At 34.0% G+C, this 12,516-nt stretch overlaps 1 protein-coding gene across 1 annotated transcript; it reads left to right on the forward strand.

Annotated features, from left to right (window-relative positions):
* Nucleotides 1-2,800: 2,800 nt before the first annotated feature.
* mei-W68 (meiotic W68) lies at nucleotides 2,801-11,127 on the forward strand. The gene is made up of 7 exons (XM_088273205.1): nucleotides 2,801-3,032; nucleotides 3,607-3,757; nucleotides 4,694-4,837; nucleotides 7,698-7,897; nucleotides 9,143-9,288; nucleotides 9,670-9,807; nucleotides 10,709-11,127. The coding sequence occupies exons 1-7, from the start codon at nucleotides 2,801-2,803 to the stop codon at nucleotides 11,006-11,008; spliced, it is 1,311 nt and encodes a 436-aa protein (XP_088129331.1). The 3' UTR covers nucleotides 11,009-11,127.
* Nucleotides 11,128-12,516: the final 1,389 nt, after the last annotated feature.

Below are 12,516 nucleotides of genomic sequence, written 5' to 3' on the forward strand. Positions count from 1 at the left end.
TTTGTAATTATTTTCCAAGTCAAACCTATTTTTTCCATTTTACGTTTGTTTTCGTTAAAAATTATAAAATGTACAATCGAAAGCTAGTCCGAAAATAAATATTTTATGTTACGATTTCCTAAGTTAAATCATAATTCCGTCGATTTCCGTTTTGTTTTCGTTTAAAATTCTATAATCTGCAATCAAAAACTAGTCCGAAAATGTATTTTTTATATATACAGTTTCTTAGTCTAACCCTAATTTGTAATTTTCCTTTAGTTTTTGGCGCAAATTCTAGAATTTGCAATCGAAGGCTAGTCCAAAAATGTATTTTTTATAAGTAGTTTTTAAGTAAAACCATAGTTTTATCGTTTTCAGTTTAAAACATTATACAAATTTTAAAATTTTCCCATGAAGGATAGTAACAAAATATATTTTTGCAGTTATATTATATTATTTCCTTAGTCAAATCATAATTTTATCGTTTTCCGTTAGTTTTTGATCTAAATTCTAGAATTTTCCACCAAAGGCTAGTACGAAAACGTATGTTTTTTTTCCGATTAGTCCCTAAGTACATATATCCTGCGCACGCGTCACGTATGGAACCGACGCGCGACGCACACATTGCTGTAATTTACATAAGATACGGGTGGTAATATCTTTTTTCTGTCGTAAAATAACAGAAACATGATTTGAGCGCACATTTTCCGTTTTATTCAAACGTTTTAATAGGTTTGAAGAAGCACCTTTCTGTATTTACAGCAGACACGTGACCAATGCTGGCGATAATAATAGTTCATTTTCCTTTTCTATAAATCAATATGAAAAATGTATGCAAAGAGTATAAATGGAATTATATATTAATATGAAATAAATTGTCGGGTTGTGGTCCCGTGTTTAAAAAAAATAATTAAGGAATAACCCGCAAAGCCTCTATTTTAGAGGCTTGTCTGCAGGTAGGATAGTTGAGAAAGGGGAGGTATATGTTAAAAATGCATTACAAACACCCAGACCAATTAAAAATGAATATATTTTGCAATAAGCGGGAATCGAACCGCTTAGTATCACGGACTCTTGTGTCAGAGTTTCTCGGTTCGAACCCACTCTATCACAATTTGATACCTATTTCTAATAATGAGCCGCTTAGGCTTACAGAAATAGTATGAAATTGAAGTATTTTTGCTAATAATAAAAACACATAAACGTACTTCAAAGAAGGTCAATAGACATCCATTTATCGTTGTTACAATTTACATAGATTAATACATTTTATACTAACTGTACCTGACCACACGGTGTTGTGGCCCAGTCTGGTTAATTGTTTCTATTCACAATGCTTATGAAACAATGAAAATATGTTTTTTTTTTAAATATGAGGAACAAACGAAATCGAAAACATGGGAAATACAAAGTCATAGCAGCTATCAAGAAGCACACTGTCTGCCATTGATAATATTTAGTTTTACGTATATTGCTGTTCCGTTATAACAGATGACCCTGCCTTTACAATTAAAGAAACTGTTATTCAAAAGAGCATATTTTTTACATATCACAGGTGAAAACACATCACAGTTATATGAAATCATGTGCGTATTCGATTGAAATGTTGTTTTAAAATTTCAAAGCAATTGGTAAATAATTGAATATATATATTTAAGATTTTTAAAAAAATAAAAAAATAATTTTTTTAAAAAAAATTAAAAATATTTAAGATTTTGTGAAAATGAAAATTTTATTTATATACATAGATAAAATCACGCGCTTATTTGAATGCAACGTTGTGTCAAAATTTCATCGCAATCGATGAATATGTTAGGTGTTTTAAAATCTTGAACAAACGAAAGTGTACATTATTATTTATATAGCATTAATCATAATAAATCAATCAATATCTCTGAAAACACGAAACAACAAGTCATTACTGACTGAATAAAAAAACGCTAAAAATTTTTTTGTAGTCATATAAAAAACAGTCAGAAAACACCATCAAATTTGTCTACAGGGTTCGTCTTAGCTGTCCAATATGTCATTTTTGCCTTTGTTAATAAAATGATTTAAGTTTTGATGAAGGGTCCATTGACACATCAAGTCATTTCTCAAATCTCTGTAATGTAGCGATCGGCGGTTAGTGGTTAGCGTTCGGCGATTAAATCGTCACGTCTTGGCTCGATCCCGTTACCTTCCCAGCGGGGGTGTGCCACCAGGGTTGGGATATGCGTTAATTAAAAAAACATACCTCTGTCAAATAAATTCACGAAAAAAAAGGTGAATTATATTTGTATACATTTCGGACTGCTATTTTTGATAAACAAAAAAAAACAATATTTTTAAATGCACGTACAGAAATCAGCAAATATGCAAATTTAAAAGTCACTTTGTGGTAATATCTATCCATTTTTAATTTAAGTTATACTTAGTAAATACCAATTTTTCTTAAAATCTACCGTGACACGTGTTTCGATGAATTACGCATCATACGGTGTTTAAAAATGATGCGGAATGCATCGAAACACGTGTCACAGTAGATTTTAAGAAATAGTGGTATTTAATAAGTAAAACATTAAGTAAAAATACATGTTTATACTTTTTCTAACCCATATTCGCACTTAATAGTGCATAAAAGATCTGTTATTTTGATCGTTAATTATTTTGTTAATTTGATCGTTTAAAGTTCTTTTGACCAGAAGACTTTTGAAGAGGTATGTATAACGATACAAATAAAGCTTAAAAATGCATATATTTTTTTAGTTTTCCTTTTTTCAAAATTAAAAAAAATCATGTTTTTGTTTCATTTCATTTTGTATGCAGAAAATCAATGGAGATGCCGAACATCGTATTTCACCAAGATCCTAAATATACGGCAGCCATCAAGGACCTGAAACACGATTTCCAGGAGCAATTATTGAAAAACGGGAACGAAGGATCCAAATCTGATATCCTGCAGTCGTTACTGATGAAATCAAAGACATTGGACTTCAACACCTTCAGAAATGCTGCCGCTTCATCGTCTCACAGAGAAACGAGAGAAAATAATCAACTTTCATCCGACTCTGGTAAATGGTCCACACGTCTTTCTCCCTCGAAAGTTATAAACAATTTATACATAACTCACCATCACGCCGCTTCTCAGCAGGGGTAAGCAGAGAGAATAGAACGCCATACCACTCTGTCTTTGTAAAGATTCTTCACCTCTTCCATATTCATGCTCCTCCTCATACATACCCGCTGATTATTTTGACTCCTAACCCAGCCGCTCTCAAATATTTGACTTACCTGATAATGCCACGTTTTCCTCGGTCTTCCTCTGCTTCTATTATCAACCATATTTGCCTCATAAATTTGTTTTATTGTTCTTTCTTAACTCATCCGATTAACATGCCCTAACCATCTCAACACACACCTTTCTTAATTTTATCGATAATACTTAACTCAACATTTCATTTTTTTATTATATAACCTTTCCAACATTCATCTAAGACATCGCATTTCGACTGCATTCGGTCAACCTTTATCTTTTTTGCCAACTCCATCCTTCACTTTCAACCTTTTCATTAATTAATCATATCAGTCATAGGTTTAAAAATAATAATAATAAAAAACTTGTCTTTCTAAGACTATGGTTTTCAGAGATTGATCACCCGGATAGTCGTCGAGAATACCTGATCAATAAAATCGAGAACATCATGCTGGATGTCTTAACAAATATCTCAAACGGAAATTGGCCAAAGTTGATCTTGCGAAACCAAAAACTTTGGAGCAACTGCTTATTTGAAGAAAGGTATGTACCAACATATAATTTTGATCAGATTTTTTTTAAGTGTTCTTTGCAGAAAAAATTACTTTTATTCCTTCAACGTCCCAAGGACACACAATCCTAACATTTAGACTAAGCTTCACAAACAATGTTTGAAAATGATGTAGAACGCATCGAAACACGTGTCACAATAGATTTTAAGAAATAGTGGTATTTACCTGTCTTAAAATTTTCATATAGTTACAAAAATAATACAATTATATTGAATTCATTAGCTACCTACTTAAAAAATCTTATACTAGTAACGTGTGATTTCTCGCGCAGCCGGTCGCTTACTGAATTGGACGTACTCTCAAACAACCGCATGCTCACCCTTTTTTTTGTATATATATATATATAAATATATATATATATATATATATATATATATATATATATATATATATATATATATATATATATATATATATATATATATATATATATACAATATATATATATATAAATATATAAAATTATTTAATTTTAAAACATTTTTTTTTCAAAGGAATCTACAACCCCCATCGTTCCGTTGGAACAAAGGCAAAAAAGAGGAATGGGTAAATGATCAAGAGTTAATTTTATGAAAATCGTAAAATGTTTATATTCTTAATTTTTCTCTTTTTTGTGTATATTAGGTTAAAATCGTTAAAAACAATAAAAAATGTATTCAAAAAGAACTCCACCGACAAGACACACAAGGTGGCTTGGTGGGATTCTGCAAAAAAATGTTTATATGTATAAAATTGTTATTTAAATAAATGTTAATATTTTTTTTTTTTAATTTAAAAAAAATCATCATGCTATAGTCAATATCAGCTGTTTATCTTGTTATTTTGTTTGGTGGCTGTCAATGTTCGATAATGTAATTGGGGTACATAGATCAAAGATCAACCTAAGGTTAGCCCTTACAATTTTCAGGATATCTCTGAAAGGTGCTAAGGAAGCACAGATGTCGGTGGTGAATTTTTCTTCCTCCAACAGCCGAGATAAGTTCTGCCTTACTATCCACATCCTCTCCGTAGTACATCAGATGCTGTTGAAACGGTCATCTTGCACTAGAAGGTTTGTACGATGCATTTTTTTTATTTATTATTTACAACATTTTGAGTGTGTCCAAATACTTGTTCACAAATCTGGATTATCTCCAACTATAGGAGTTAATTTTCATATTATTTTTAGACATCTCATCAAATTTGAAGAAGAATCTTCTTCATCTTTGTAAGATGTCAAAAAATAATATGAAAATTAATTCCTATAGTTGGAGATAATCCAGATTTGTGAACAAGTATTTGGACACACTCAAAATGTTGTAAAGAAATTAACTGGCCAAATTATAAGCTTAAATAATAAAAATGTAAATGATATTTTCTGGCGTTTCTCATGTATGTGATTATAATCTAGGATTCGGACCTCACATACTGATATAAGAGTTTCTGCTCAATAAAAAGCTTCTTTTCATCTCACCAATAGCTGTCTCTAGTGAAGTTCTAGTGATTCAAGAACAATGTTTCTGAATTGGTTAATATATAATCACTTTACATAAGTTTAACATTCACCAATTCTACCCATGATTGACAACCACACTATTCCAGTTCTTGGAACTTCTATATACAAGGTTCAAATTTCGAAACATAATGCTTGAATTACTAGAATTTCACCAGACATCTATTTATGAAATGGAATAGTGTGGTTTTTAATCATGGGTAGAATTGGTGAATGTTACACGTGTGTAAAGTGATCACTTAAACCACCCAATGACGGTCGTAAGCCCCGTAAACGCCCAGACTTCCATATTCTTCTTCATCTATGTTGAGATGTCAAAAAATAATACGAAAAATAACTCCTATAATTTAAGAAAATCCAGATTTGTAAACAAGTATTTGGACACACTCAAAATGTTGTAAATAAATTTTCCGTTCATGTAAGCCATCATTGATTTTTTGTTCTCTTCCCAGAAGCCATCTATAAATATTAGCACTGATTTACTAGGAATTTCATCATATCTGCACAAATATGGCAAGTAAACACAGTACGAGATAACTCGTGGTCCGCGTCCTAGCAAAGAAAGCAATCTACGAGATATCTCGTAGTTGGTCGTCAACGTGTTAAGATAACCTTCCTGCGCGAAGGTCTTGACTCTGGATGCAGTTGGTCGAGTGGGTAGGTGAAAAGAAAGCGATTGCAAGTGTGTAAGAGCTTTTGTAGCCTCCGCTACGTCACTGTCCTCATTCACTGTTGCCTCACAGTTGTTCATTTATTTATTTATTTATTGAACGGCTAAAACCTTTAACATAATACTTGTATACAGTATCTAATATAAAAATACAGTGAATTTTTAATTAACGTTTTACTTAGTAAATACCACTATTTCTTAAACTCTATTGTGACACGTGTTTCGATACATTCCGCATTGTTTTCAAACACCGGTGTTTGAAAATGATGCGGAATGCATCGAAACACGTGTCACAATAGATTTTAAGAAATAGTGGTATTTACTAAGCAAAACGTTAATTAAAAATGGATAGATTTTACCACAAAGTGACTGCCGAATCAATTAATGAAATACAGTGAATTATTGAATTACCCAACATCCAAGTGACTCTGAAATCTAGCTACGGCTTATGCAACACTACTTATCACGTCCCAACTCAGGCTTTAACTTTATAAGTTTCATAGCCTATGCCTACTCGTGAGTCGATTTACTCTTTATGTTTAAAGTTACTATAATTTCATGTAATTCATGAGTGAAAATTCTAGGCAAAAACACTTGCTATCTCGCTAGAGGCATGATTTTATACATTTTATTGATTCTAAGTTAGCAGAGAAGTTACTTAAGTGTTCTTATATCTATGTACATACTTACATATAAAAATACACTAATAAATACACTAATAGAGAAACAAAAAGCCTTAAACATAAAATAATAATTAAATAACAAATAGCAAGCACTGGTAAATACACGTCTCCTTCACACACTATCAGCGAGCAGCGAGAGAGAGTGAAACACAACGTTTCAATATATCCAATATAACATGGAGAAGAAATGCTGAGAAAGTACAGACTTCAAGGTGGATAACAATATATTAAATAAATCTATACTATCAAAAGCATTGGCTTACATGTGAAGCCGCGGAATCGGAGAGAACATGGCATAGTTTGCATTATAATATGGAGAAGAAATGCTGAGATAGTACAGACTTCAAGGTGGATAACAATATATTAAATAAATCTATACCATCAAAAGCATTGGCTAACATGTGAAGCCGCGGAATCAGAGAGAACATGGCATAGTTTGCATTATAATATGGAGAAGAAATGCTGAGATAGTACAGACTTCAAGGTGGATAACAATATATTAAATAAATCTATACCATCAAAAGCATTGGCTTACATGTGAAGCCGCGGAATCGGAGAGAACATGGCATAGTTTGCATTATAATATGGAGAAGAAATGCTGAGATAGTACAGACTTCAAGGTGGATAACAATATATTAAATAAATCTATACCATCAAAAGCATTGGCTAACATATGAAGCCACGGAATCGGAGAGAACATGGCATAGTTTGCATTATGTACAAATACTGCGAATACAGATTTTTGCCCAGTACCTCTTCGATACATACTAAGCTTTATTTGATTTAGAAAATCAGGGCTGTCCAAAAAATTATCAAGAATTTTATATAACAGGACCAAATCAGTAATTACACTTCTATCACTAAAATTTATCAATTTAAGCCACTTCATTGTGCAATTATAATCTAACTCAACAATGGGTGTATTTAGTTTAAAAATAATGTATCTACGGAACTTGTGTTGTACTCTATCTACGCTGAGAGTAACTTGACAGCTTGACAGGTCCGCTTACATCAAAAATGATATTTGTAATTTTGTGATAATTTTAAAGGTGTAAGTTGTTTTCAGGGAGCTGTACTACCAGAATGTAGAAAAGGTGAAGACTCAGTCCGCCATAGACTCGTGCGTCCGGGACGTGTGCTGCCTGCTGGAGACCCCTCCGTGGGATCTGGGGGTTCTGGCCACCTCCAAGGGGCTCTTGGCGGGCCCCCTTCGCTTCTTGTCCGCGCTCGGCCACCCCGTCAGCTGCACGGGGGCATCGGCTGGTGGTGAGTGACTGTAAACATCTATGTATCATATTCACCATCCCTAATGTATGGAAGTGTAGCACGGAGTTGGCAAACGAAAGATGGAATGAAAGGAATGATGGAGTGTGTTCAAATCTTTGTTCACAAATCTGGGTTTGTCCACTTAAGAATTATTGTCACAAAATTTTGAGTGTATCTAAATTTGGGTTTCTCCATTTATGTTGATATCCCAAAATAGATGAAGAAGAATATCTAAAGAATATTTTAAAAAATGTCTACGTAAGGGCTTACGACCTGTCATAGGCGGGTTTAAGTTCATTTACCATTCTACCCATGATTGACTATTCAAATTTTAGAATTTGTATACTCACCCTTCATTCACATGCTAATTCTCAGCACCATCTATGTCTGAGTTGAGTAAGTTTCATTTGATTACTAGGAAGTAGGGAAGAATCTAAATAGGTATGCAGGCTTCTTATTAACAATATTCTTCTTCATCTATGTTGAGATATCAACATAAACAACTCTTAAGTGAACGAACCCAGATTTGTGAACAAAGATTTGGACACACTCCAAATATTGTGAATTTTATTTTTTGACATCTCATCAAAGATGAAGAAGAATATGAAAGTTTGGGCATTTATGGGGCTGATGACCGTCATAGGCTGGTTTAAATGATGACTTTACACACGTGTAACAGCCACACTACTCAAATTCTTGGAAGTTCTATATGTATGAACCAATTTTGAAACATTGTTCTTGAATCACTAGAACTTCACTAGAGACATCTATTGGTGACATGAAAAGAAGCTTTTTATTGCGCAGAAACTCTTTTATTAGTATGTGATGTCCAAATCCTGGATTATAATCACACACATGAGAAACGCCAGAAAATATCATTTTCATTTTTATTATTTAACTCTATGCACTCTGTAAGCCAGACATTCTGGCTTGTATGATTCTAGTAGGCAGCTCCGTGGGCCACAATGTCTGGCCCGGCGCAGGTACAACTTTAATCACTGATTTCTCTATCACCCAAGAAGTATATTCTACCAAAAAATATTTCACATAAATACAGTTAATCTTAATTAACATGATCATACAAATTGCCAGACAGAGTGTCCCAAAATTAGGGATCCAAAATATTTATTTTAATGGTAGAAAAATGTCGCATTTTTTTGATCAGAGCTGATCAGTTATGAGAAAAAATGGTCAGAGTGGAAAGGGTTAAGCTGAATCTGATCGATCACTCGTTCTCTTATCCAGGAGTTCTGATCCCTCAAGACGTGATCAACATCACCGACATAGAGTCTCCAGCTAAATTCATCCTGGTGGTGGAAAAGGACGCCACCTTCCAGAAACTCTTGGACGAAGAAGCCCTGGAGAGACTTGGACCATGCATCATCATCACGGTAATACACAACACGACACTTCACTCAAACTCAATGTTTTAAGTTTGTATTTTTTTTAACAAAAATGCTAGTAATTTTAGTATGTAACCACTCACTATAAAAATCTCGGTGAGTGGTTATATACTACTAATAAATAAGTATTTTTGAAACATTCGCTGAAGGCAGGACTCATCACCTTACCTTCATTTAACATTGCATCAATTTGATGCAGTGCCCTATGCACCATTGGATGCAGATAGGGGTCAATAGTAGTGTTGGTTTAACGTTCAATAGACGCGCCCTAACGGTGCGCGTATTCAAATGCAACGTTGTGTCAAAATTTCTAAGCAATCCCAAGATTTTTATTTCTGAATATTTATGATTGAATAGGTTGTATTTTAGGGGAAAGGCTATCCGGATATTAACACTAGGCTGATGCTGAAACGTCTGGTAGACAGCTTGAAGGTTCCAGCGCTGGCTCTGGTGGACGCAGACCCTCATGGGGTGGAAATCATGTGCACATTTCGCTTTGGCTCTTTGGTAATTAAAAATTACTAAGAAATTATTTTTATTTCAATTGCTATAAATTCAAATAAAAGTTGTAGCCATTTTGTTGGATGGCTTTTAATGTTCATTGTATTGAGAGAAAAAAATGTATTTTTTATAGAACTTACTTACTTACTTATAACCCTTATCCGCACCCCAATGGTGCATAGGGCACTGCATCGAATTGACGTAGTTTTATCTTGATCATTACTTACATGAAGGCAAGGTGATCACTTTTGCGCTTCAGGAACCAGTCCAGGGTAATTTTAAATAAATATTACAGTGTAAAATCACCCATTTTTATTTTCACCCCCCCTGGGAATCGAACCCGGGACCTCCAGCACGGTAGCTAAACACGCTGACTATTACACCACGGACTGAGGCGGACAAACAACGAACATTGGTCTGAAATGAGAAAAGGCCTACTACAATTGCCTGTCCGCCTCCGTAGTGCAATGGCTAGTGCGTTTAGCCACCGTGCTGGAAGTCTCCAGTTTGAATTCCCGGGGGGTTTATAAATAATATTGTTGAATTTTCACTCTAATATTTATTTTAATAATACCCTGAAGCGCTTACTTTAAAGTAACGATCAAGATATCACTGCGTCGATACAATGCAGTTCTCTATGTACCATTGGGTGCGGATAAGGGTTAAAATATGGAAAATAAGTAAATAAAAGATTTAACACTATTAAAAAACAAAAATGTTTTTTTTAGAATTTAAACATATGAGAATAGGATTTATGGATGATTTTAGCATGAGAATAGGATGATTTTAACTAGATAAGAGTAGTATGCAGGGGTGAAGACCAATCCAATATCTTTTTTGCATAGACTTTTCGCAAAAGGTCAATCATCATTAAATGTTTCTTACGATAATTTTCCACTATTTTCAGGCGATGTCTCATCTCTCAAACCGGTTGGCAGTGCCATCTCTCCGCTGGTTGGGAATACACAGCACGGACACGAACCTCCTGGGAGCGCCGAGCCTTCCACTCTCGCCAAAAGATGTCAGTAAAATCGGAGATATTTTAGCCCGCCCATACTGCGACGCTAACGGCGCCATACGGCAGCAGCTGGAACTAATGCTAAAAAATGGCTCCAAAACTGAAATTGAGGGTATAGGCACCATGTCCCAGGCTTATCTAACTGATAGATATATTCCTCATAAAATATGTGCCAGGGATTTAATTTAATAAGGGAATATTTTAATTTAGTAATGAAAATTTTATTTTTTCAGTATGTAGATCGAATTTTTAAAGTAGAATCTGACAATAAACTTCCTCATTGCACAGGACAATTTGCATAAAATAAGTGTGAATAAATTATTCATCGGGACAAGTATGTAAAAAAAAGCCTGGCCATATTCTAGAAAAATTGCTCATTAAAAATGTAAATTGCCAAAATTTATTTATTAAAATTTTACTCAGTTAATACAACTTTTTCATAAAGTCTATTGTTACATTTTAATGCATACATCACTACCAGACACAGTGATGGTATCATACATCGTAAAAATAATTATGATAATGATGTTAAATGCGTCGAAACGCATGTCACGATGGTATTTTAAGAAATACTTGTTTGATCAAGTATCTATAAAAATTCGGTAGATACACATTGTTTGCGGGAAACGCTTAAAAGTGTATTTTACAAACTGTTGGTAGAGAGCGGTAGACGCTTATAAACATCCTATTTGATTACTTTTGGTAGAGCGCAAGAGACGCCAAAAAACACTGTACAGATCGAAGTTGGGTTTGTGGTTACTTGTGATTAGTATACGACTCTAATTAGTATACTTAGTAGAGTCAACTTTGATGAAAATATAGCCCGACAACAATGTGTTAATTACTACAGAGTTAGAATGAATTAATCAAATACAGTGGAACCCCTTAAAACAAGCATAATTCAGTCTTATTCGTTAAGCGAAACATTTTTTATTTTGACTGGCGCGCAAGTACCAGCTCACAGGTGAATGTCATAAAAAGGGGACTTGCCTTTTCTCTGTAAGTTGTTATGCGAAATTTTACTCACTAAGGGAGCAACTTTTTCACATTTTTTTGCTTGTTTTGCAAATTACTTGTTATGAGAGGTTCCACTGATTACAGTGATTACTGTATTAACTTGCTATGAAAAAATAACTTCGTCTTTTAAACTTTATTCTTCTCCAATGGTGTGTAGGGCATCGCATCAACATAATACCACCTCAATTGATTATTATATGAAACCAATCTAATCAGTACTACACTTCAAGTACCAACGAAGTGAAGGATGTATTAATTAACACATTGTAAACAATGGTGTGCACATAAATGGTGTGCACATATTTGTGCATTCCAGAAACCTAAAGGTGGGGACTGACCGGAGCATTTCGTCGTAACTTAACGTCGTAACATCGCTCGCGGCGAGCATCAGCGAGCATCCGAAACTATGGATGGAGCGCTCGGCTTGCTGTACTGACTCTACTAATGCTCGCATCGTCGTAACGTAACACGTTAGTGTTACGTTACGACAAAATGGCTCTGGTCAGTTCCCACCATTATGTGGTGGCAGTGTGCATATTGGTTTACCTTCAACTTCATAAACATGTCTTAAAAGTTTAATTTCTAATTTATTTTTAAGGGAGTAACCTGCAAAGGCATCATGTTTGCTTTGCTAAGTAGCATATAGGTATCACTATAATACAAAAATATTGATTCTTTTC

The sequence above is a fragment of the Brachycentrus maculatus genome, unplaced genomic scaffold (assembly GCF_059751285.1).
Source record: "Brachycentrus maculatus isolate JH-2025_06_01 unplaced genomic scaffold, ASM5975128v1 h1tg000559l, whole genome shotgun sequence".
NCBI classification, from domain to species: Eukaryota; Metazoa; Arthropoda; class Insecta; order Trichoptera; family Brachycentridae; genus Brachycentrus; species Brachycentrus maculatus.

Coding starts and splice junctions, on each gene's coding strand:
- mei-W68 (XM_088273205.1), top strand. CDS start 2,801: ATGCCGAACATCGTATTTCACCAAGATCCTAAATATACGGCAGCCATC. Junction 3,758..4,693: donor AACTGCTTATTTGAAGAAAG/GTATGTACCAAC, acceptor TACAATTTTCAG/GATATCTCTGAAAGGTGCTA. Junction 4,838..7,697: donor CGGTCATCTTGCACTAGAAG/GTTTGTACGATG, acceptor AGTTGTTTTCAG/GGAGCTGTACTACCAGAATG.